The 27478-nt window shown below is 39.5% G+C and overlaps 1 protein-coding gene across 1 annotated transcript in view; it reads right to left on the bottom strand.

The window, feature by feature from the left end:
* Snw1 (SNW domain containing 1) overlaps positions 1-26957 on the bottom strand; it is a 34467-nt gene extending 7510 nt beyond the window's left edge. The window contains exons 1-9 of the mRNA XM_013015321.1: positions 26905-26957; positions 22647-22800; positions 16313-16474; positions 5806-5901; positions 5610-5716; positions 4587-4691; positions 3943-4012; positions 2624-2689; positions 107-223 (exon numbers count right to left, since the gene is read on the bottom strand). Coding sequence (XP_012870775.1) covers positions 107-223; positions 2624-2689; positions 3943-4012; positions 4587-4691; positions 5610-5716; positions 5806-5901; positions 16313-16474; positions 22647-22800; positions 26905-26918 — 891 coding nt within the window. The 5' untranslated portion in view covers positions 26919-26957. The remainder of the gene's footprint in view (positions 1-106; positions 224-2623; positions 2690-3942; positions 4013-4586; positions 4692-5609; positions 5717-5805; positions 5902-16312; positions 16475-22646; positions 22801-26904) is intronic.
* Between the last annotated feature and the right edge of the window lie 521 nt (positions 26958-27478).

Here is a 27478-nt window from a genome sequence, read left to right as displayed (position 1 = left end):
TATAGTCTCCCTAGGTAATCAGCTAAATTAAGTAAACAAGAATGGAATTACAAATTATAAGAACATTGATAGAACACAAGAACATTGACAAAACACAAGAACCAACCTTCCGATCAGCAATATAGAGAGCTTCAGCCAGTTTTGCAAAATTTTCATTTATGTGTACTGTCTGAAGTCCTCTCCCATCAGCAGCCAGACGCTTATCTAATGGAATTGTATAACCCTAGAGTAAAAGCAAAGAGGAAATATTAGCACAGTGTACAGCTGAGCTACAATAATTATTTTAAATTAATGTAAATGGCTCATTTTAAGAACTAGAATTTTTTTTTTTGGGGGGGGTGGTTAGTTTAGGGCTTGAACTCAGGGCCTGGGTGCTATCCCTGAGACCTTTTCCCTCAAGGCTAGTGCTCCTATCACTTTGAGCCACAGCTCCACTTCCAGTTTTCTGGTGGTTAATTGGAGATAAGAATCTTACAGTCTTTCCTGTCCAGGCTGGCTCTGAACCTTAACTCAGCTTCCTGAGTAGGTAGTAGTAGTCACCAGTGGCCAGGTCCACTTGAAATTTTTATCTTTTTTCATGATTATTCAAAATAGAAGCAACTAAGAAGGGCTTCAACAAGGATTGAGCACATCTATGATCTTATTAATTATATAAAGCTTGCAACACTATTTCCATTTCACAGATGAAAATAGCAAGGTAGAGTGTAGGCATACAGGTAGTAAATGAGTGAACAGGATTTAATCCACAACAACTTTATAGCCCAATCTTTAGAAAGATTGATTCTCATGCTGGTAACTGGGTTATGATAGAAGGAAATCACTGTCTAATAGCCAAAGAGGCGCTTCTCAAATAAAGTGACAGTCATACACAAATCACTATAATCTCAGTATCTAGTTTTAATCTGGTATCCTGTCTTAATGATTTGTTCAATTTTTGAAAGTTTTGCTAGGTGGAAAAAGCCAGGTCTAAACTTGCTAAACAACTGAGAGTCTACATTCACATTTAATTCCAGTAACTTAATGAATATGCTTGAATATCTATTTAACTTTAAGACTAAGCTTTATTTTTCCTGAATTCTGACTAGTATCCCAAGTTCATGGCCTCCTAATAAAACAATGTGTTGGTCTTTTGTGGTGGTGCATGCCTGTTTAAAACAAAAACAACAAAGAGAATCCCCCAAACAAAAGACCCCAGTGTTACAGAGTCAGCTCAGTATCACATAGGTACATACATACACATATACACCTATATATAACTATGTGATTACACACGTGATATACGTATATATTGAGATATGTTAATTATATACACACATACAGTTGTGTGTGTGCAGACACACACCCCAACACACTCAGCCAACCAATATCCTTTTGCTAGCATGACAACTTTAAGGAACAATTCGTATTTAATCTTGGGTAAAGGGACCTCTTTACCAACCAAAAATTAGAAATACACTTTGGGTAATACAGTGAATAAGAAATGCATCCCATTTTATAGATTTCTAATAACACTTAGGAAGTCTGGTGATTAATAATTACATATATGATGTACATGTATGTTGTAGGTGCACACACACATATTTATTTAGTTAGTTAGAGACAGGATGTCACTATATAGTCAGCTTGGCCTGGAACTTGCTGTATAGTGCAGGTTGGTCTTGAATTTGCCATCCTTCTGCCTCAGCTTCCCAAGTGCTAAATTTTAGGCACATACATAGGCAATATGTAGGGGTTGAGTAACTCTAGGCTACAGTGTCATAGAGATGAATAGTTGAAAATTAAAATATTGAAAATATCTAAAATTTACTATCATTTTCTCAAATGCTTACTGAAACTGATTTAATTTTTTTATTTAATTGTTGAAATAATTTTTTGATATAAATTTGAGTTTTATGGAGAATACTATCTCTAACTAATATGGAACATTTGGTTTATTATTTTTCTGTGTGCTTCTGGTAAGTTATAGTACATAAGGAATTTGCATGATATGTATGTGCCCAGTATATTAACATTTCTATTACATTAAAAAAAGTCATTTATATTTGTCTTCGTCTTTTGTGTGTGTATGGGGGGGGGGGAGTAGGGTACTGGAGTTTGTTGATACACATATACAGGGATGCACATTTACCAGGAGCTGTACTGCTGAGTCATGTCTCCAGCCCTTTTACTGTGCTGGTTGTTTGAAACAGAGTTTTGCTTCCTGTCTAGGAATAAATCTGGACTGTAATCTCCCTATTTTAGGCTTCCTGTCGGGATGATAGGTGTGAACCACTGTACATTGGATATAGGTTGAGAATGGGGTCTCACACTTTTTGGCCTGGGCCAAACCTTCCAATCTCAACCTTCCAAGTACCTAGTATTACAGATGTGAGTTACTGGTGTCCAGCTTGTCTTTGTTTTTCTTTTGGGGTACTGCTAGGGCTCAAACCTGAAGTTTCATACATTCTAAACATGAGCTTTATCACTGTACTCCCCTGTCAGCCTTGGTTAATGTTGTGGAAACATTAAGCTAAATGAGGTGCTAAGGTTCCAACTAAAGTTTCCCAGGCTTTATTTAGGACTGTCTGAATGTTTCCTAGAAGACTATAATATAAAAGGACCTATTTTATGACAATTTAATTACCTTTGCATTTTTCCAGTTGGAAATACAAGGAGGAATCTTCCACTCTTGTTGTTCCTTTACAGTCATCTGAGGTAAGAAAACAATGAAAGGTATTATTAGGTTTATAGTCTAGCTAACAACCCAAGTACAATCTTCCTTGTTAAAGACTGTTCCATTTACACTGACATAAATAATTGTGTGTCAAAATCTAAAATTTCCTTTGTTTGGTGGCATTATGTCATCGTATTATAGATTCTAGTAATAATTTGAACTAATGTAAAAAGTGAGAAAATATCCAGAAATTGCTTACTTGTTTTAGTCACCACTAAGGCTTGAACTCTTCCTTGTTTTTTTCACTCAAGCCTGGCATACTACTACATGAGCCACAGATCCACTTTCAGCTTTTTGCTGGTTAATTGAAGGTAACAAACTTGCCTGTCCAGGCTGGCTTTGGACTACAATCTTCAGATCTTAGCCTCCACAGTAGCTAGTGTAACAGGCATGAGCCAATGGTGCATGGCTTTAGAAATTATTATTATTTGTTGTTGTTGGTTGTGGGCCTGAACTCTGGGCCTGGGCACTGTCCCTCAGCTCTTCAGCTCAAGGCTAGCACTCTACCACTTCAGCCACAGTGCACTTCTGGCTGAGGAATTGAACGTAGAGGACTCATGCATGCAAGGCAAGCACTCTACCACTGAGCCACCTTTCTAGCTCCCAGAAATTATTTTTGACATTTACAAATGCTCAGTAGTATTTTTCCATTTTTTTTAAGTGTGATTTCTTTCAGATGAAAAGTTGTTTTTGTTGTTGTTGGTCATGGGGCTTGAACCCTGCACCTGGGTGACCCTCAGCTCTACAGCTCAAGGCAAGCGCTCTAACACTTGAGCCAGTGCCACTTCCAGTTTTCTGGTGATTAATTAGAGATCAGAGTCTCATGGACTTTCCTGCCCAGGCTGGCTTTGAACTGTGATCTTCAGATCTCAGCCTCCTGAGTAGCTAGGATTACAGGTATGAGTCACCAGCATCCTACAATGAACCCATGTACTCACTATATACAACAGTACCTTATATGTGAACCATATCTTGTTCACTAGAGTGTAGATTCATTAAAATAAAAAATTCATTCATTAAAATCATTGGTAGAATGCTACACTCATAGGTAACATTTCACACATAATACTTTGTATTGTTGACTGGATACCTATTTGATCTTGAAAAACAAATTTAGAAAGAAAGCTGTAACCAGTGTGAAGATTTGTATCTGTAGGCACAGAAATTATTTATAAAATTAATAACTCTAAGTAAAAGAAAAAAAAATTGGGGGCTATAGCAAAGAATACCTTTCGACTTGGAGAATGCATGACAGGTGCAGGAGGAGAAGGTGGTCCCCGGGGAATTTTCTTATTGATCCTGAGAGAATAAACCAAAGTACCTTTTCACCTTTTGGTATAGCAAAAGCCCATCATACAGCTACCACTTGGTTTCAATGACTAATAAAACATGACCAACCTAGTCACTATTATTCACTTTACCACATCATTACCTGCACAAAGAACAACATTTAAAAGGCTTAGAGATAAGACATAAAATCAACTATATAAAGTACACAGCTTGAGTAAACCTAGATAGAAACATATCCCTGTTAAAAGATCGTCACAAACAGGATAGTGAATATGTGCATCATCCCAAAGTTTCTGCATGTCCCTTCCTTCTTTGTTCCTACTTCCTTCCCCATAAGCAACCAATGATCTTCTGGATTAGTTTCAATTTTCAAGTTTAGTATAAATGGCATCATATGCTATTTGACAGCATAGCACATCATAAGTTGTTTTGAGCTTCATTTATGCTCTTTTGTTAACAGCTTATTTCTTTTATTGCTCAATAACATTCCCTTACTGGTGTGCTAACATCTGCTCATTCATCTGGTGATGTGGAAGACTCTTCTTAAGAACAGTAGTTCATTCTCATGAAGTTAACTACTTACTTGAACCTTGGAGGCTCCATTGGATCTTTCTGCATTTCTACCATCCGAATAACCCTCTGTTTAGCTCCAGAGTTAAATGCCACTCCTTGTTGAGACGGTGTATATCTGAAGAAAGCAGATGAAAACTATATGTGTAACTAGTTCAAGTTTTCAGTAGCCATTTTCCTACTATAAGAATCCTAAGAGAAAATGTTCTTAAATCCATTTACAAAGTACTTAGAAAATTATATTTCAGAAACAAGACATAAGAAAACTAGGAATTATGAGTTACAAGCAAAATGTTCACCAAGTGGTTAGCTTGCAAACAATCTATCCTTAATTCATTTTCCAACCTACAAGGTACAATTGTTCTATTTCACAGAGGAAGTATAGAAAACAGTTCCTACTTTATAAGTTGGTGTGTGAGGAAAAAGTATCCACAATAATTCTAGCAGGCAACTGATAGTTAGCATTTGTAAAACAGAAAAAGAATAATGGCAGAAATCCTATATAATATTTATATGTCAATCACATAAAGATTACATGAGCAAAGTCCCTCAAAATTTAGTAGTATAAAGTGTCTATTACAAGTAATTATAAAAGTATAGAGTACTTGTGGTTTGAATCTTACATACTAGATAGTCACTAAATTCTAAAAAACAAAACAAAACAAACTCTCATGTCACTCACAAGTAACATCTTTTTTTTTTTTTTTGCCGGTCATGGGGCCTGAACTCTGGGTCTGGGTGCTGTCCCTCAGCTCTTCAGCTCAAGGCTAGTGCTCTTCCGCTGGAGCCACAGCGCCACTTCCAGCCTTTTCTGCTTATGTGGTGCTGAGGAATTGAACCCAGGGCCTCATGCATGCAAGGCAAGCACTCTACCATTGAGCTGCCTTCCCAGCCCTCACAGGTAACATCTTAAGTGGCAATGACAAACTAATTTTGCTTTCAACTGTTTGCAAAGTTAGTTAGTAGGCTTCAAAACTCATTAGACAAGATAATACAAGTCTGATATAAAACTAATACTTTCAGGCACAATTCATACCGGATATACTGAGCAGGGGCCAGTTTATCAGCTGCTCTAACTGGCATAGCGGCAGCAACCTTCTGTGATACAGACTTCTCTAAGGCTACCCTTGTTTTTTCTGTTATCTGAAATCAGAAACATCATATTCAGTGGTCTGTAAGTTATTAAGGTTGTAAAAAGTCACCAAAATAATGATATGTCAATTTCCAGTTACCTCTTTAATAGCTTCTTCATCAGGTCTTTGCAAGTCTGGATCATCTGCATTCATAACCTCCTTTGGAACCAGGTCAGTATATTTGCTATAAATGACCTAAAATGTTTAAACACAAGCAGGCTTAAGAAAATCAGAGAATGAAAAGAAGCAACCCCATTAAGTCATTTTATGTGTCAACAAGTCCCCTTAGCACTCTTATGCATTTAGGACACTTAGTTTTGTTTCTTAGATTTTAAAGCCAAGGAAGCTTAAAATACGTACAAATTGCTGCTCTGGTTGTAAGTTAATAATTTTCCCTTGACCCTTATGCATTTAAATTATTTGAGATGTTCTAATCAAGTCAGTATCCAAATAAATTGTGCCAACAAAATCTTATGCATCAGTGATCTCTATTTTTGAGGCTCACTAGGACTTGAAATTAATGATTATATAAATTGCCTCCAGCACCATTATCTTGGATTAAAAACTCATCAAAATTTAAGTCAGGTTACCAAATAATTTCCAAATTCACTGGGCCTAGAAAATTTCATTGACCTCATCCTATTTATGTTTCTCTTTTCTGAAATCAATTCTATTCAGACTAAGAAAATGAGTATGTGCCAAAGTTAAAAAAACTCAGAACATTTTGAAATTCATTGTATATACATATCTTAATCTATACTCCAAGTAAGCATTTCTATGAGTTCGACTAAGCCCAACATAGCTTCTTTTAGGCTGATACTTATGTGATAGGCCCATCATAAATAGAGTATTTTTAGTTTATGCCCATTTAGTCAAAATAGTTAAAACCTACATGGCAAATTTTAACTTAAAAAAGAAAAGAGAAGAGAGATACCAGAAATTTTAAACATAAGTACTCTAGACTTCAATGCTTATTAGAAAGTGTTTGACATGCATACAGAGAAAGGAAACTTAAGAATATGAAAGAAAAAATTATTAGGCATTTGCAATCTTCAAAAAACCTCTCTAGAAGACAACTGTTAGAACTACAAGTTGAAGTCTCATATTACAATTGCATTCTATTACATGATGTTCCTTAAAACAGTTCAAAGAAGTTGGGCAAAGTGGTGCAAGCCTGCAATGCTAGGTCCTTGGGAGGCAGAAATCAGGGGATTGAAGTTTGAGGCCAGAGTGACCCCTTTCTTTCTTTCCTTCTCTCCCTCCAGAGTGAGAATCTGTCTCAATCAATGGCTGGGCATAGTAGTGCACACCTGTCATTCCAAACTATGAGGGGAAGCATCACAGTCCAGGCCAATCTGAGCATAAAGTGAGATCTATCTTGAAAATAACACAAAAAAGGGGCATGTAGAATAGCTTGAGTGGTACAGGGCGTGGCTGGTAAGCATGAGGTCCTGAGTTCAATTCTCAGTACAGCCAAAAAGCCGTAAAACAATTTAAAGGAAATGTGCATCATTCCTAATTTCCCACTCTAAACAAAGGAAAGAAAGACACTTTCTGGTTTACTCTGGCTGACCTGACTCTGCCTTACTCTCCTTACTACTCTCTCCCTCATCATGCTTCAGTTATGAAAGCTCTTCTGTTCCTTGGACATGATGTGCTTTCTACCAGTTTGATAGTTTCTGTTCACAGTTCTTCAAGTTATTATTTTTTTGTGCGGCAACTAGGGCTTGAACTCAGGGCCTGAACACTGTCACCACTCTACTTACTTGAGCCACACCTCTACTTCAGGCTTTTGGTAGTTAACTGGAGATAAAAGTATCATATACTTTCCTGTCTGGATTGGCTTCAAATGGAAATCCTGGGGCTGGGAAGGTGGCTCAGTGGTAGTGCTTGCCCTGCATGCATGAGGCCCTGGGTTCGATTCCTCAGCACCACACAGGCAGAAAAGGCCGGAAGTGGCGTTGTGGCTCAAGTGGTAGAGTGCCAGCCTTGAGCTGAAGAGCTGAGGGACAGCACCCAGACCCAGAGTTCAGTCTCCACAACCGACAAAAAAACAAAAACAAAAACAGTGCTATGAGGCATACATAGCACTGTTTCCTGTCCTCAGAACACTTTTTATACCATGGAGTTATTTTCCTAGTTTACTTTGTCTCTCCTTTAAAAAGAATAAAACTCATTAACAACTAATATTTCTTACTGAATATTTTTTGCTCTCTATAAACTCATCTGTCACAATGAACCTATGAGGTATGCATAATGATTATACCCACATTAATGTTTAATATTCATTAATCTATTTCCAGTGCCTATGACAATATTTGGTCCACAGGAGGTATACATACACACACTTTTTTTTTTTTTGCCAGTCTTGGGGCTTGAACTCAGGGTTGGGCACTTTTCCTGAGCTTCTTTTGCTCAAGACTAGCGCTCTGCCTCTTGAGTCACAACAACACTTCTGGCATTTTCTGTCTATGTGGTGCTGAGGAATTGAACCCAGGGCTTCATGCATGCTAGGCAAGCACTCTACCACTGAGCCACATTCCCAGCCCTAAAGGTACTTATTTTAAAAAAATGAACAAACTGTGCCAGTGGCTCATACCTCTAGGCTAGCCCAGGTAAAAGTTCTCAAACCCTTATCTCAACAGAAGAAGTTGGAGATGGTGGGCATACCTATCATTCCAGCTACATCAGGAAATATAAATGAGGACTGTGGTCCAAGTAAGCCTTGGTAAAAAACAAGATCCTATCTCAAAAAATAACCAGAGCAAAAAGGGGCTTGAGGGGTGGCACAAATGGCAGACCACCTGACTAGCAGGTGTGAAATGAGTTCAAACCATAGTACTTCTTCCTCCCCTCCCCGCCACACAAAAAAAGATAGGGGGTTTTATTACATTTGTTTAGACTGGCTCTGGACTTTTGGGTACAAGGAATCTTCCTGCCTCAACCTCCTAAAGAACTTGGGACTACAAGCTGTGCACCACTACACTAGGCTCCTAAATTTCAATAAGCTATTGATTTTCCAGGAAAAAAACCCTTTCTCAAAGCCACAATCAGAAGTCTCAAATTTGTTGTTCCACAGAGTAAGAAGAGGGACATGTTCAAAAAAGTATAGATTTAGCATAAGTATACTCCTGCTATGTGAGCTATGACTGTTATCAAAATTTAAGTGTTCATTTTGGGAAGGATCCTAGAGCTCAATCTAGTGAGAAGGGTACATTAGGATATATAGCTAGTACCTGACCTCAAAAGTCTTTCTTGTAGGAGGGAGCTATCCCACTCATCCCCAAACCAGGCAAAGACCCAACCAAAAAGGAGAATTACAGGCCAATTTCCTTGATGAACACAGATGCAAAGATCCTTAACAAGATTCTAGCTAACAGAATCCAGAAACACATAAAAAAAATAATACACTATGATCAGGTAGGCTTCATCCCAGAGACACAGGGATGGTTTAACATACGTAAGTCAATAAATGTAATCCAACATATCAACAGAGCCAAGGTCAAGAATCACATGATTATCGCCACAGATGCAGAAAAGGCCTTTGATAAAATTCAACATTCATTCATGCTAAAAGCTCTGGAGAAAATAGGAATAGAAGGAACATTTCTAAAAACAATAAAAGCCATTTATGACAGACCAATAGCCAATATTATACTTAATGGGGAAAAGCTACAACCAATCCTCCTAAAATCAGGAACAAGGCAAGGATGCCCACTGTCTCCACTCCTCTTCAACATAGTCCTAGAACCCTTAGCCAGGGCAATAAGGCAAGAAAAAGACATTAAAGGGATCCGCATAGGGAAAGAAGAAGTTAAACTATCCCTTTTTGCAGACAACATGATACTATACCTCCACGATCCCAAAAACTCCATCCCCAAACTTTTAGAAATCCTAAGTCACTTTGGCAAAATAGCAGGATACAAAATAAACCCACAAAAATCAGTTGCCTTCCTATACACTGATAACGTACAGGAAGAGAGGGAAATAAAGGGAGCAACCCCATTCACAATAACCTCCCAAAAAATAAAATATTTAGGAATTAACCTAACCAAAGATGTAAAAGAACTATTTAATGAGAACTATAAAAAGTTAAAGAAAGAAATTGCAGAAGACACTAGGAAATGGAAAGACCTCCCATGCTCCTGGATAGGCCGACTTAATATAGTAAAGATGGTAATACTTCCAAAACTAATATACAAATTCAACGCAATTCCTATTAAAATCCCAATGACTTACATCACTGAAATACACAAAACAGTCCAAAAATTTATATGGAACAACAAAAGACCTAGAATAGCCAAAACAATTCTAGGGGATAATGACAATATGGGAGGGCTATCCATGCTGAACTTCAAACTCTACTACAGAGCTATAATAACAAAGACAGCATGGTACTGGCACAAAAACAGACCCGAAGACCAATGGAACAGAATAGAAGATCCAGAAATAAATCCACAGGCCTACAGCCAGCTGATATTCGACAAAGGAGCCAAAGACATACAATGGAAGAAACACAGCCTCTTCAACCGCTGGTGCTGGGAAAACTGGGCAGCCACATGCAGAAGACTAAAAGTGGACCCCAGCCTATCACCATGCACCAACATCAACTCAAAATGGATTAAAGACCTTAACATTAAACCTGAATCTCTGAAACTACTGCAGGACAGAGTAGGAGAGACACTTGAACTAATAGGCACAGGAAGGAACTTCCTGAACAGAGTCCCAGGGTCACAACAAGTTGGAGAGAGACTCGACAAATGGGACTACCTTAAAATAAAAAGCTTCTGCACAGCTAAATCTATCGCAACTAAGCTAGAAAGACAACCAACTAATTGGGAAAAAATATTTACCAGCAATATATCAGACAAGGGGTTAACATCCTGTATATACAGGGAACTCAAGAAACTAATCCCTCCCAAACCTAACAAACCAATTACTAAATGGACAAGGGAACTAAAGAGGGACTTCTCAAATGAAGAAATAAAAATGGCAAAGAAACACATGAGGAAATGTTCATCACCCCTGGTGGTGAAGGAAATGCAAATAAAGACAACCCTGAGATACCACCTTACCCCAGTCAGAATGTCCCACATCCACAAATCAGCCAACGACAAATGCTGAAGGGGATGTGGAGAAAGAGGAACCCTATTACACTGCTGGTGGGAATGTACACTTATACAACCACTTTGGAAAGCAGTCTGGAGGGTCCTTAGAAAGCTAAAGATTGACCTCCCTTACGACCCAGTCATACCACTTCTAGGCATCTACCCTGAACAACAGGAACCAATATACAAGGACACGTGCACCTCCATGTTTATTGCAACACTGTTCACAATAGCTAGGATATGGAAACAACCTAGATGCCCCACCACAGATGAATGGATCCAAAAATTGTGGTGTCTATACACAATGGAATATTATGCAGCCATTAGAAATGACAAAATAATGGCATTTGCAGGGAAATGGATGGAGCTAGAAGGAATCATGTTGAGCGAGGTAAGCCAAGAACGAAGAGACAAATGGTACATGGTCTCCCTGATAAGTGGATGATAAATCCAAAATGCTAGGTGATATGACGAAACTAACAGGACTTAAGGAACAAAGAACTCCCATTCATCTGGTTGAACCACTACTAAATATCCCCCCGTTGCTGATCACAAATATGGTATATAACATGTGAACACTGTTATATATTACAGACTGTGATAGACAATTTGCTCCAGGAAAGTTAGAATGAACTTGTGACTTAGAAATTATGTAATCACTTAATCACAATCAAAAAAAAAAAGAACCTCAAGGAAGGGAGGGAGGGAGGGGATGGTAGGGGGAAAACAATGGAGGGGGTAACAATGTTCAAGAGGAAGTGTACTCATTACCTCACTCATGTAACTGTAACCCTCTGTATGGTATCTTTACAATAAAAAAAATGTAAAAAATAATAAAGAAAAAAAAAGTCTTTCTTGTTTTCAGGATAGAAATATTAACACCAGAGGGGGGTGGGGGAGATGGGAAGGGATGGGAAGGGGAAACAAAGAAGGAGGCAACAATGCTTGGTAAGAAATGTACTTATTATCTTGCCCATGTAATTGTAACCCCTCTATATGGTATTTTCACAATAAAAAAAGAAATATTAACACCAACACAAACCAGAAATTATGTAATACTGTACAAGATAATACCAAGATTAGGAACAGTTAATCACTTTTATACAGCAATCACTATAGGAAGAGATTCTAAATAAATGTTCCCTGGTAGTCATATATGTTCAACATAAAATCTCAATACTAATTTAGCATACAAGAGCCAGTTGCTGCTTCTTATTTGAGTATTCTTAAGTTAATAATCCTTTAAATGAGCATCAGTAAGATTCTAGCAGAATGAAGGACATCTGAAGAGCAAAATTCTTTCACAGGGCAGAGTGAAAGACATCTGGAAAGCAAAATTCCTGTGGTAATTTACTATAAAATCTAAAATTTTTGTTTATTTTTGTTGGTTGTGGGGCTTGGACCCTGGGCCTGGGTGCTATCCTTCAGCCCTTCGGCTCAAGGCTAGCGTTCTACCACTTGAGCCACAGCACCACTTCCAACTTTTTCTGCTTATGTAGTGCTGAGGAATCGAAACCAGGGCCTCATGCATGCAAGGCAAACACTCTACCACTGAGCTACCTTCCCAGCCCAAAATCTAAAATTTTTATAGTCGGAACCAAATGTGTTAAGAAACTCAGTATATCCTAGAAGGCAATGGGCTAGAGAGATACCCTTGAGCAGGGCGCCAGTGGCTCATGCCTGTAAACCTATCTACTCAGAAAGCTGAGATCTGAAGATCGCAGTTCAAAGCCAGCCTGTGCAGGAAAGGCTAGGAGACTCTTATCTCCAATAAACCACTCAGAAAACCGGAAGTGGTGCTGTGGCTCAAGTGATAGAGCTGAGGGATGTGCCCAGGCCCAGAGTTCAAGCCCCAAGTCCAAAAGAAAAAGAATACCCTTGAAGGGTATCTTTTTATACTCCTCCTTAAAGGAGGAGTATAAATGAGTTCTGTGATCAAGGTAAAGCAATAACACATTTAAAAAGCAGATGATTTTTCTCTGCAAAGAACTGGACTTTATATGTACAGTTAGCATTTCCATTCTTGCCCTTTCACTATTAAAATTCTCTAAAGAATATAAGATTCCTCTGGGATGAAGCAGGCATCTATAAACTTTAGTATAAATTGAAAAAAATCAACTAGACTACTTTGACAAGTATTCTGCATACCAGTCTTAAATGACATTGAGTTTTTAAAATTAAAATTTATATAGTAAGTAGTCAATTTCTATTTCTTCTAAAACAGAAAAATCAATAGTATTCACACGGGGCATCACTGCCAATTTCAAGCTCCTCTCCAGGAGGCTCTGTAGATGTTCTTGTGAATGTATGAGTAGGGATAGGGCAAGGACACTACTAGCATTTAACAGGACATACCAGTTAGGTTAAATATTTTATAATATTCAAGCCAACTGGTTAAACACTGTGTAATGCTCAAGAAAGCCCTGAACCATCAAAAAGTATCCTCCTCAAAATGCCAATGGTATATAATAAGCACTCAGTTCAAGGTGAATTATTTAATGCATTCAAAATTTTCATGGGGTGGGGAGGGAGAAGTTAGGGAGGTGGGGAAGGAAGGGATGGGAGGGGAAAAACAAAGGAAGAAGTAACAATGCTTGATAGGAAATGTACTTCTTACCTTACTCATGTAACTGTAACCCCTCTATACGCTAGTTTTACAATTAAAAACATAATTTTTTTTTCATGTATGAATCTATCTACTTATAGTTGTTATGAATCTGAGAGTGAAATGTCTCTAAATTACCAGTTTTAGGTTCAGTTCTTGTGCAATATAGACAAAATGTAAAGCTATTAATGGATACAGAAACAATGCTTTAGAGACCTTATTTGGTAAAAATACTAGAATAAAAAATAATACTGTTCAGTTTTAACAGTCTACTCTATTTCAATGAAAGGTAAAATGTAGACAGTTATTATACAGAAAAGGGGAGAGAACTTCCAGATATTCTCTATAAACCAAATTCATAATTTCCAGCCTTAAAATAGAAAATGAGCTAAAGCTGTACTGTCAAATGCCCTGACGATGTTAAGTAGCTGCCCTAAAATGTTGCCTTTCTTAACAAATAGGAGCAGAGAGGTATCATACTTGTTAAGAATGGTACTCCCCAAAGGAGGGATATACCCAAACAAAGAGAGCCTGAGTAAAATGAAGGCTTCTATAACACAGGGTAAATTTCCAGCATTATATCTCCATCTATAAGGACTTTATTATTTTTTTTCATGAACAGATCATGCAGCCATTATACATCCTTACGAGGTTTTGGTTGTTGGAATTTCTTAAAGAGTTTTGGGGATCAGACTTAATCTAAGGCTTCGTGCACATTAAATAAGTACTCTACCACTAAGCTACAATCCCAGATCTCAATGACTTCAAAACAAAATTTTTTGTTAAAAATGAAAACTGGTGTCAGTTGCCCAACAAACACCAGTGGTTGCCTTTGTGTAAAACTTTCAGGTCCGGGCTGGGAAGGTGGCTCAGTGGTAGAGCGCATGCCTTGCATGCCAGAGGCCCTGGGTTCGATTCCTCAGCACCACATAAGAAAAAAAGAAAAAAAGCCGGAAGTGGCGCTGTGGCTCAAGTGGTAGAGCGCTAGCCTTGAGCTGAAAAGCTGAGGGACAGCGCCCAGGCCCAGAGTTCAGGCCCCATGACCGGACCAAAAAAAAAAAAAGAATAGTTCCTTGGCTCTGCGTGTAATTGTTCTGTGACCAAATTATTATTATTTTAATTATTTGTTTTTTATTGTGAAAATACCATACAGAAGGGTTTCAATTGCATGAGTATTATTATTATTATTATTTTTTGTCAGTTGTGGGGCTTGAACTCTGGGCCTGGGCATTGTCCCTCAGCTCTTCAGTTCAAGGCTAGTGCTCTACCACTTGAGCCACAGCGCCACTTCCAGTTTTCTGGTGGTTTATTGGGATAAGAGTTTCATGGGGGGCGCGGGGAGGCTGGGAAGGGATGTGAAGGGTAAACAAAGGAGGAGGCTGCAATGCTTGATAAGAAATGTACTCATTATCTTGCCCATGTAATTGTAACCCCTCTGTACAGTATGTTCACAAAAAATTAAAATTAAAGAAAAAAAAGAGTTTCATGGACTTCTCTGCCTGGGCTGGCTTTGAACCTCGATCTTCAGATCTCAGCTTCCTGAGTAGCTAGGATTACAGGCGTGAGCCACCGGCGCCCGGCATTATTTAAAATTTTATACTTAGTCTGGATTACTTTGTAAGTAGGGCAATACTAAATCTAGATGGTGATAGTTTTATACTTAATCTAGGGTAAAATAAGTACATGCAATTTGTTAAATTCAAATAAACTATTAAAATAAGGTCTGGGGACATAGCTCAGTATTACTGTGCAAACAACATGTGCAATGCTCTGGGTTGGACTGTTAACACCATCCACAAAATAACAAATGAAGCAAAGTAAGTCTCTACATAAGTATTCTGTAAATACACTGAGAGAATTAGAAGAGATTAGAGAGAATTAAAGCTGATTTGGGGCTGGGTGTGTATCTGAGTAAGGCCCTGTGTCCCATAACTATTATACATCCAAAAAAAGGTGGTTTAACTTTCCAGAATCATAATTTTAAAGTTTGTTAGCACTGTTTTTGAAATGTAAAACAAATAAGCCAAACCATAATTATAAAACCAATCACCAGTCTGTGGAGAATCTCAAAGGATAAAGCTATTGTTGACTACTGATGTTAACATTTACATATATCACTGATACTTCTAATTTGGGGGTCTTTTTTCCTTGGTGCTGTTTAAACCCTGAACTTTGTGAATGCTAAAACTTTCTGAGAGTTTCACTATATAGTCCAAGATGGTATTCATCTCATGATTCTCCAACCTCAGATTCCTATGTGCACCACAACACATAGCTCATTGCTATTTTTTTTTTTTGGGGGGGGAGGGTCGGTCATGGGGCTTGAACTCTGGGGTTGGGTGCTATCCCTCAGCTCTTCAGCTCAAAGCAGCACTCTACCACTTGAGCCACAGTGCCACTTCTGGTTTTCTAGTGGTTTATTGGAGGTAAGAGTCTCCTGGCTTTTCCTGCCCGAGCTGGCTATGAACCATAATCCTCAGATCTCAGCCTCCTGAGAAACTAGGATTACACCAGAGCCTGGTTTCATTGCTATTTTTAACATAATCCAAATGGCAGGAGTTTTATCATTTCCACAAACTTTTTTTTTGGTCATTTTTTTGCTGGTCCTGGGGTTTAAACTCAGCGCCTAGATGCTATCCCTTAGCATTTTTCGCTTAAGAATAGCTAGCACTCTACCACTTAACCCTGCTCTGTTTTTTGGTTTTTTTTTTTTATAGTTTTTTGGAGATATACTTTTCTGCCTGAGCTGGCTTTGAGCTGAAATCCTCAGATCTCGGCCTCCTGAGTAGCTAGAATTACAGGTGTGAACTACTGGCACCCAATTTATTTCAACAAACTTAAAATTTACAAAATATTTGTCTGTGAGGTAAAAAAAAAAAATCAAAATGATTACCTTGTCTTTTGACTGTCCTTGTCGAGCAATTGCATCATATTTAATTTTTCCTTCAGGATCTACCTGAATGGCCAGTGCATTTGACATTTTTTTCTTTCGTCCCATATCCAGTGGATACTGGGCCACATGGATCTCTGGAAAAGCACCTCCATCTCCAAAATCCTGTATATTAAAAGAAGTAAAATATTTAATAGTAATTAGAAATTTGAGCTATAGTCATTCAACATATAATTACTGACTCCGTGGTATGCTAGAGGATATAAAACAAAACAGAAGTCTCTGATCTTTTAAAGCTTACATTCTAATGGATAAGGATTCTTTAAAAAAAAAACAACAACAAAACAAAACCTATACTTTTTGGTTTGTAATAAGGGCTATGAAGGTCTTGGGTAGAGGTGCTACTTTCAGTAGGGTGGTTGGGATAGTCTTTGTGAAGAATTAATATGTGAGATAAAGCCTTTAATGAAGAGAAAGTAGTTGTGAAAAAGATCTAAGGAGAGCACTTTCCAAGAAAAGCAAATGGCAAAGGTGAAAGCTATGACTATAACAATGAGCTTTGTCTAATGGAGTTAACAAATTAAGTGAGGACAGAAATGACGCAGGTTACATGTGGAGATTAACACCAAATCATAAAGGGCCTAAGCAAAGTGTTAAGGATAAAACAAAGACTTTAATTTTAGTATACACACAGGCACATGCACCCAGAGTAACAGGTATGTAACCTAAGGACAGAGATGTAAAACCAAGTTTCTTGGAATCAGATTTTAGTAACATGGTATCATTTAACTGTTATAATGAGAAGAAAGTAAATAAAACAGCAAGAACTAGAAATTAAGTATTACATTCCTTCTTTCTGTTTGCTTTTCGGTGTTTGTTTTTATTTTTTTGGTGCCTATTTTGAAGTTGAACTCAGGCCCTGGGCACTGTTCCTGAGCTTTTTCACTCGAAGCTGGACCTCAAACACTTGAGCCACAGCTCCAGGTTTGGCGCCACCTCTCCCCTCCACTAACTGGATATGAGTCTCATGGACTTTCCTGCCCAGGCTGGCTTTGAACCATGATCCTCAGATCTATCATCTAAGTAGCTAAGGTTAAGGTTACTGGCATGAGCTACCGATGCCTGGTTTTGCCTTTTTATTCTCTTTTTTTTGAGATAGTCTCATGGATAGTCTCTGCATGGGCTGGCTCTGAACTTCAATCCTCTGGATCTCAGCCTCCTGAGTGGTTAGGATTACAAATGTGAACCTGGACAAATATAATTTTTAAATAGCTTAAAAAATGTGTTAGCTCTTGCATAGAACACTGTAATTTACAAAATGTGACATATTAAACTAACTTATTAAATACTTATAACTCTTCAGAAAACTCATTTTCGTATAAATTCTGAAATAATTGAGAAATTTCTCAAGGTCTCACAGTCAGCATATATGCAGGACTTGAACCAGAATTTGTGTGTGTGTAAGTGTGTGTGTGTAAGTGTGTGTGTGTGTGTGTGTGCAATCCTGCGTGTGCGATCCCAGGCATGCGTGTGCACATGCTAATCCTGGGTGTGAACTGAGGGCCTGGGCATTGTCTCTGAGCTTTTCTGCTCAAAGTTAGTGCTCCACCACTTGAGCCATAGCTCTACTTCTGGCTTTTTTGTTGCTTAAAGATGAATCTCACAGTCTTTCCTGCCCAGGCTGGCTCTGAACTGCAATTCTCAGATCTCAGCCTCCTGAGTAGCAAGGTTTATAGGTGTGAGCCAACAGTGCCAGCATGAACCCTAATCTTTTTCTTTTCTTTTTTAAATCAGTTACGTGGAGCCAACTCTGGGTCTGGGCACTGAACTCTGGGTCTGGGCACTGTCCCTCAGCTCTTCAGCTCAAGGCTAGCACTCTACCACTTGAGTCACAGCACCACTTCCAACCTTTTCTGCTTATGTGGTGCTGAGGAATCAAACCCAGGGCCTCATTCATGCAAAGCAAGCACTCTACCACTGAGCCACCTTCCCAGCCCTAATAACCCTAATCTTTTAAGTCCAAAAAACTTTCTACCCTATGAAATACCTTTCTTTTAGTTCAAATAACCCTAATCTTTTAAGCCAAAAAACTTTCTACCCTACAAAATACCTTTCTTTTAGTTCAAAATAAAACCAATGCATGCTGAGCAATCCTAATCTGAAGATTGAAAGCTTTTTTTTGGCTGGTCATGGGGCTTGAACTCTGGGCTTGGGTGCTGTCCCTCAGCTCTTCAGCTGAAGGCTAGTGTTCTACCACTTGAGCTATAGCTCCACTTCTGGTTTTCTGAGTGGTTTATTGGAGATAAGAATCTCACAGCTGGGCTGGGAAGGTGGCTCAGTGGTAGAGTGCTTGCCTTGCATCCTGAGGCCCTGGGTTCGATTCCTCAGCACCACATAAGCAAAAAGAAAAAAGCCGGAAGTGGTGCTCAAGTGGTAGAGCGCTAGCCTTGAGCTTAAGAGCTAAGGGACAGCACCCAGGCCCAGAGTTCAGGCCCCACGACCAGACCAAAAAAAAAAAAGAATCTCACAGACTTTCCTGTCTGGGCTGGCTTTGAACGTGATCCTAAGATCTCAGCCTTCTGAGTAGCTAGGATTACCAGTGTGAGCCACTGCCACCTGGCTTTGAAAGCTTTTTGAACACTGAGATCATGTCTGAAAGTTTTAGATTTTAGATTTCTCATTTTGGGATTAGACCTGTTCAACTAGTAAGGGCTTTGTAAATATTCTCAAATTCAAAAACTTCTGAAGAGGCTGGGAAAGTGGCTCAGTGGTAGAGTGCTTGCCTCTCATGCATGAGAACCTGGATTCCTCAGCACCACATAAACAGAAAAAGCCAGAAGTGGTGCTGTGGCTCAAGTGGTATAGTGCTAGCCTTGAGCTGAAAAGCTCAAGGACAGTACCCAGGCCCAGAGTTCAAGCCCCACACCTATAAAAAATAAAATAAAAAATTCTGAAATCTGAAATATTTCTGGTACCAAGCATTTTAGTTTAGGTATACTCAACCTGTAATAAAAACGATAAAGAGTCCTGTGCTGGTGACTGATGCCTAGCTATTCAGGAGGCTGATATCTAAGAATCACAGTTCAAAGCTAGTCTGGACAGGAAAGTCTGTGAGATTCATCTCCAATTAACCACCAAAAAAGCCAGAAGTAGAGCTATGGCTAAAGTGATAGAGTACTAACCTTGTGTGAAGAAGCTCAGGGAAAGCACCCAGGCCCTGAATTAAAACTTCACAATGGGGACACAAAAGAATAATAAAAAGATCAATCAGAGGTTTGATAAAAAGTTAAATCTGCTTTTTTTTTTTTTACAAGACTTCTTAATACATTTCATTAGGTCTAGGATATGTAAATTCGTAAGTACAACATGCTTATTTGCTAAGGAGAGATTAGAAATTTTTGGAGACCATCAAAGGAAGCAACGTAAGGTATTTTCTTATAAACTAGGCAGAAATAAAGAATTCCTAAGAAAAATGCTTCCTGTACCAAGAATATCACTTTGACACATGTTCAGATTTGTTAGAGTTCTTCAACTATAATAAGCACTTGAGAACTGTAGATGTAGCATTATGTGGTCATTAAACTTGCCAGAAAATCATAGCTTTTACTATGAAAACTAGAACAAAATGCCTTCTTCCACAGAACATTCACTCCCCTGAAAGCATCCATGGCCATTTCCAGATTAGCTAGCCTTATTTTAGTTTGATTTTCAAATAAACTGCTGTTCTACCAGGACATATGAAACCTTTGGTAATCCATCAATTAAGATTTTAAAAAGCTAACAGCTACAGCATGTCATAAAGCTGAAATGCAAAGATGAGACTCCACTGTAAAATGAGGTTTGCCATACCTATTCTGCTATCTACTGAGCATCTAAGAAAGACTCCCTAAACCCTCTCAACTTAAACACAGAACTCCTCAATTATATAATACCAATCACTATCTCTCTGGCTCCAGGTTATAGCTTCCTTGATCATGCTTTATTTTGTTGTTTCTCACAAATTTCTCTATCAGAGAGCAAAAGCAACCATGAACATCCCTTAACACACTAAACTGGCCTTCACACACTACAATTCATAAAGTCTGGAGGAGACTAAGGGGAAAAGAATGAGGGATCTGATTTGGTTATATGTTCATCTTCTAGGATTTGTACAGAATGCAGGAAATTACAATCATGAGACAGAATACAGATGGCTTCTGGTAGGATTTTAAGCAAAAGTTTCAGTTCCAAGAATACTATAACCACCATTTAGAGGCAGATGAAAAAAGGCAAGAGCTCTTCTCATTTGTAAAATAAAGTCATAAACACCTAAGAAAAGCATGTAAGAATGTGAAATAACCAACATAACTGAATTGAGTATAATGGCTCAGGCCCATAATCCCAGCTTCTGAGGAGGTGGAAACTGGATCACAGTTTGAGGCCAGCCTGACAACTAAGTCAGCAAGACTTATTAAAGGCAATACCCTAAGTGTGGTGATACATATCGGTCATCCCAACTACATGGGAAGTCTTAGGTAGAATTATAGTCTCAATGGCATTCGGGTTTAAAAAAAAAGGGCTGGGAGTTTGGCATCAGTGTTATAATATCTGCTTAGCAAGTATAAGACCTTGAGTTCCAGCATTGCTGGAGGCAGGAGGAATCCCATTCAGGTATAAAAATGAATTACATAGTCACTTCAGATTTTTTTTTTCTGGTCCTGCAGCCTGAACTCCGGGCCTGGGTGCTGTCCCTCAGCTCTTCAGCTCAGGGCTAATGCTCTACCATTTGAGCCACAGCGCCACTTCCAGCTTTTTCTGCTTATGTGGTCCTAAGGAATCGAACCCAGGGCCTCATGCATGCAAGGCAAGCACTCTACCACTGAGCCACTTTCCCAGCCCCACTTCAGATTTTTAATAGTACACAAACATTCTTTGAAACATATAAGAAGGAATAAGGCTGGGTACAGCAGCTCATGTAAGTAATGCTAGTTATTCAGGAAGCTGAGGTTGAAAGCCAGCTCAGGCAGGAAAGACTATGGGACTTTAATCTCCAACTAAACATAAAAAAAAAAAAAAAAGCCAGAAGTGGAGCTGTGGCTCAAATGGTAGAGTGCCAGTCTTGAGCACAGAAGACCAAGGCTGAGTTCAAGCTCTAGGACTGGCATGTACATATGCATGTGTGCAAACGTGCATACATGTGTGTGTACACAAAGGAATCAGAAGAATGAAAACTGGGAGAGGGAGAAAAGGGTTGATGAAAGTGGAGAAGGTCTTGTGTAAGCAAAACATTAGTCTTAAATGTTCATTTTTTTCCCTGGATAGAGAAGATAGCCAAGCACGGGAAGGTTTCCTTAGAGTTAGGAGAAGGAATATGCACTGAACTGACTTTTGAAAGGATCCTGAACAATTAGGATTCTAATATAAAAGGATAAAAAAAGGTACCAGTCCAGACTCTTTCTCTCCTACTTCCTCCAAATCTACTACCCAATTTTTGTCTCTCAAATTTCCTAAAAATGTAACTCATCTGTTTATCAGGCAGGTGTTAATATTCTCAAATTAAAGATATTAAAACCACTTCAATTACTCCTTTATTTCTTTTACTTTCACATTATTGTTCATGTGCTTTGATCTCTAGATTTAGAAAGGGTATGTTAGTTCTTTTGGTGCATGTTTAATAGTTTGATATGCAATGAGAAAAAATGGTGCAGCTCTCTGGTGATCACAAACCAGTGATAAGCAAGAAGAAAAAGAAAAATCAGGGGCTGGGAAGGTGGCTCAGTGGTACAGTGCTTGCCTTGCATATATGAGGCCTGGGTTCGATTCCTCAGCACCACATAAGCAGAAAAAGCCAGAAGTGGTGCTGTGGCTCAAGTGGTAGAGTGCTAACTTTGAGCTGAAGAGCTGAGGGACAGCGCCCAGGCCCTGAGTTCTGGCCCCATGACTGAAAACAAAACAAAACAAAAAAAACCCTACCATTTTAGCCAGGTGCCGGTGACTCACGCCTATAATCCTAGCTACTCAGGAGGCTGAGATACAAGGATCAAGGTTCAAGCCAGCCGGGGCAGGAATGTCCATGAGACTCTAATCTCCAAGTTACCACCAGAAAACCAGAAGTGGCGCTGTGGCTCAAGTGGTAGAGCGCTCACCTTGAGCTAAGGGATAGCACCCAGACCCAGAGTTCAAGCCCCAGGACAGACCAAAAAAGAAAAATCTACTGTGGGATATGAATATCTCAATCACAATTTTTTTTTAACCAACCTAACATTACTAATCAGAAACGCTAGAGTTTACATTTATTTTACAAGTGTAAGATAATAAATTTCAGCACAATAAATACAAACACAACATGCACACTTACCTCTAACAATCGAGGTATCCAGCCTTTCCGGTACCCATATGGGGGAGGTTCTCTGCGGGAAGAGACCAGAGAGGTCTGTCGTGACCTCTGAGATCTTGCCTTCTCTTCAGCTTCAAGTTGGTCCTGAGAGAGCTGAGTAGGTGCAGGTAAAAAGCTATAAAAACAGAGGTCAGAATTTAAAATAACTCACATTTTATTATTACAATTTCACTATCAGATGATTTTCGTTAGCAACCAATAACAAGCTTTTCAATGATTTATGAAAGAATGCAATATTGATCATTTTACTACATGTGGAATGAAGAAGTACTCAAAAACATGTCCAGAATAAAAAAATTAATGTATTTTATGTAACTATTGAACACTTCTGCTTCCATATTTCTCTTAGAACAAGGATTATCCTTTCTCTTCTTCTTCCTTTCTCTCTTTTTGTTGTCCAGGCTGGCTTTAAATCCCTGATCCTCCTCCTTCAAGTTCTTGATGAGATTACAAGTGTGGGACATGATATTGTTAAGACTTGAACTCGAGACCCCTGAGTGACCCCCAGAGACCACAAACAGCAAAAGAGTCTTTTATTTGCAAGCTCGAGCCTGGACTCACAATCGTCACTGATGCAGCGGGTCAGAGTTGTGAGCCCTGACCACATGTTCAGCAGGGTTTTTATTGCGTAGATAGCAGGGGGAAGGTTGTCAAGCTCATTGGTTAGGAGTATGATCATTTCCAGTATGATCATTTCCAGTAAGGACAGGGACTTTCTAGCTTAGCGGTTACAGGATAGGTTAAATCATACATCATTGGTTGGATAAGTGGGGCTAACCACAGGAATGCTGAATTATGTCTTGTCCTAAATGTTTTCTTGACAGAGTTGAGGGGAGAGACTGCCCAAATGCCTGGACTGGTCAGGGCAGACTGATCCCTTAATAATTCTTACTGTTATCTTGCCTTGGTACAGGATCTAACACTTTCCAGTAACAGATGACAAATGTTTCAGTTTTGTCTGAAATTAATGCTAAACTTATTTTTGGTCTCTCAGTATCTGGCTTTTCCAATTCTTACATACCTTTTTTGAACTATTTTATTCTTATGCCCCTATGTAACAAAGAGGAGGTAGATAAAAGAAAACAAGCATTGCATATGTACATGCTTTTCTCAAGGGTATCTAGTTAGAATTAAAATTTTAAACTTAAAGAGGTCTAAGAATGAAAGCAGAAATCCAAAATATGTAACAACTATTTAATATTTCTACCATTTTTAACAACTTTTAGGTTTTATGTTATTATAGTGATACCCAAAGTGCCAAAACAAAGAAGAAAAAAGAATGGATTCTAGCAGATGAGCCTATTTTAGGGAAAAAAATAATTCAGATCTTTTTTCCTTCTTGGCTGCTATAGAATTTACTCTTTTATTAAATACTTTTATTAATACTTATTAATACTTTTATTACTTATTGATTACTTGGTCAGGTACTACACTAGGTAGGCAATAGGACTGAGACAGCTTACTGGCTTGAAGGGAGAAAAACAATCACAGAAATCCAAATCCAAACTACAAATATAGTAGAGCGCTAGCCTTGAGCTGAAGAGCTGAGGGACAGTGCCCAGGCCCAGAGTTCAGGCCCCACGACCGGACCCCCCCCCAAAAAAAATTCATACCAAACTACAAATATATTAAGTAATAAAGGAAAAGTATAAATTGTCAGGACAGCCGACAGCAGAGTATGACATCCCTGAGATGCACCCAACCCATCTCAGGCAGCAAGGTGAGGTGATGTGATGGCTAAGAGCTCAGAGTCAATTCCTACTGACACTACATAAAAACTTGTATAAGATACTTACCTCGCTGAACTATTTTTCCCATCTGTACTGACAAGTCTTCTTATCTACTTATACTAGAGAATTTGTGAGTATTAAAAGAGAACATTCATGAACCAGTAGGTGCAGAGCATCTAGATACTGCTCAATACATATTTTATAAATGTTTGATTATTTGGAGCTGTTCCATGATTCCAATTTGGGTTGGTTGCTCCAATTTATGCTCACAGCAGAACCTCTGTATACCATTTATAACAATGTACTGTAATCATCTATTCATTTACCTAGACTGAAAGCAACCAGAGAATCAGAATCATGTCTTCCATTTCTTTGATCCCTGTCCAGGCATTGTCTAGCTGACAATAGGAGTTTCTTAAACATTTGTAAGAGAAATAAATTCATTCTGCCCCTGGAAGTCTCCATCTCTGTATCACTAGACTTTTTGCCTGTTTGTTTTTTGGGGGAAAGGGGATTTGAATTCAGGCCTGGGCTCGGTCCTTGAGTTCCCTCCCTCAAGGCAAGTGCTTTACTACTGAGCCACAGGGCCACTTCCAGATTTCTAGTGGTTAATTGGAGATAACAATCTGACTTTCCTGCAGGGGGCTGGCTTTGAACTGTGATCCTCAGATTTCAGCCTCCTGAGTAGCTAGGATTACAGTTATCAGCCACCAGTGCCTGGCTGATCTTAACATTTTTACATTTGTTATTCTTTTTGCCGCAAAATATTCGATTTAGGAACAATTTTTCTATGCTTTTATTAAAAGTTTGCACCTTGGCATTCCTGTCTTTGCTCAGTGCCAGCCACACAGAGCTGTTTTCTATCTTGTTCAAAACAGCCACTGCACCTCAACTTTCTGAGTTCCTTCCTAGACCCTTAACCTTGGCGCTAGCACTTACTGCCTAGATTCATTATTGGCTTGTTTCACTCACATATTAGTTCGTCCTACTACCATGTAAAGTACATGAAGACAGGAAGCCTGCAGATACAAAAAGGTTTCTCCTCATCTTACTGAAAACTCAGTAAGGGAGGTACTGTTCTGCAAGACTACTTGGACTTCAGATGCCACTGACCTACTGGCTAAAAACTGCCCCTCTTCTTGGGCTGGCTCGTTCAGAACAACAACAAAACCCTGTAAACCTATTTGCTTACATTTACTGGGATTTGAAAGGATATCACAAAAGATACCAATAAAAACAAAATGAAAGCTATGTAGGTATCATTTAGAAATTGCATTCTGCCACTGCCAACACCAACGCCAACCACATAATCACCACATCTCTGGCATCGTTCCTTGCATCCATTCCAAATTCCACCTTTTCCTAAGTAATCCCACTAATCTCTATCACAGTGCCCAGTTCCTGAAGGGCAATCAAATGCTGGCTGCCTACAACATTTATTAAAGAAAACTCTTCCATCTGTTCAGCTCATTCTACACAATTCTCTTTCCACAGAGGATAGTAGTACACAAATGAGCATTTTGTGTCCTTTGTGTCTACGACCCCACCTTCCCGGTAGCCAAAACCAGATTTCCTTCTGTATACACAACCCCTAGGACAGAAAAAAAAAAACAAAACAAAACACGGACGAGCAAAGCATTGTAAGGATTCGCTGTTTCGGGCAGAAAAACTATGTGAAGAAAATAAAATGTGTAGCAAGGGGGCTCCAACCGGTGTGGCCTAAGATCATTCCCTTCTTTAACCAGACTTTTCCTGTGGAGTTCGCATGGAAAGTTTTCCACTTAGGGTCGCCGGGCAGAAGTTATGTAACTTCCTGGAACCTCCACTTAACATCTTTTTCTTAAAGGCGGCGAGCGCCTCTACCTTCCGGTAACCAAGACAACCGGGAACAGCACAAGAACCTGACACGGTTCTACCGACGGAAGAAATTCAGAGATCCAAAGTAAAGTGCAGAGTAGATAGTAGTCAACAGCGGCCACCACTGCGGGCAACTCGAAAAAGGAAGAGATGAATCCCAGAGCAGGTCCGGGACTCTGTTAAGCAATGAGAGTGGCGGGAGACCGGGAGGATCGCCGTCGGTCAGCCCGCCCGAAAGGCGCAGCGTCGCGGCCCCGCGCGCTCCGCTCGGTCCGGATACAAATAAAGAAATCAAGCCCCACCGCGTGCCCCCGAGGCATGAGCTGTGTGCGAGCGAGCAGGGTCCCACCCGCCGCGACGCTTCAGCGGGAAACACGTGAGGCTCCGCAGCGCGAGGCCGCACCGCGACTCTCGGCACCAGTGAGGGGGCCATCTCAACCCGGGAAGCCCTTCAGGCAAGACCGCGGCTTTGGCGCGGCCTAGTCGCGGCGGCGCCAGCGACAGGGTTTAGCCAAGTCCACGTTGTTCTGGATCCTAAGCCAGGTCTCTGCCCGCACAATACAAGCAGAGTGGGGGGGGAAGATGGGCACCTACAGACTCTTCCGTATCGAGGACCCCAATCAACAACCCACCTGGTGAGCGCCATCTTCTTCCGCTTCTTCCAGCGCGAGCGACAGCGCCGCGGGGCGGGTCTTTCCCGGAGACTTAAGAGCGGAAAGGAAGGAGCGCGCAGTGCGCAGGCGTGTTAGCCGAAAGGCTTTCTGGGATTTGTAGTTCTTTGAACAAGAGTTCGCCAGGGGTCTGTACTGCGTAACTAGCAGTTATCAAGAGACAATTGCTTTAAGTCAGAAGCAAGCACAGTATATAATCGGTTCATGCATAATCTGTGACTTAACAGGGCGTTTCCTCAGCGAAATAACGAGGTTGGAGGGATCTGTCATTTAAACCGCCTTATTCCAGTCTCAGTCGCCTAGGGTCCCTGATAAAAAATCCTGGGGACAGCAGCATTAAGCAAAAGGGTAACAGGATTGTGTTTTTTTGTTTTTTTTAAAAACATGGCAGGAAATCGTAAGATTGGGGAATTTTAGATATGCATAGCTATAATTACTTATAACCGATATGTAATTAGAACATGAGACTTAAATGAATATAGGTGAATGTTTCAATCTGAAGAGCTATATATTAGTTCTAGCAGTTAATACTTCG

Source organism: Dipodomys ordii, unplaced genomic scaffold (assembly GCF_000151885.1).
Source record: "Dipodomys ordii isolate 6190 unplaced genomic scaffold, Dord_2.0 Scaffold2, whole genome shotgun sequence".
NCBI classification, from domain to species: domain Eukaryota; kingdom Metazoa; phylum Chordata; class Mammalia; order Rodentia; family Heteromyidae; genus Dipodomys; species Dipodomys ordii.
The sequence above is the reverse complement of the archived record's forward strand: the minus strand, read 5'-3'. Positions and strand labels throughout refer to the sequence as shown.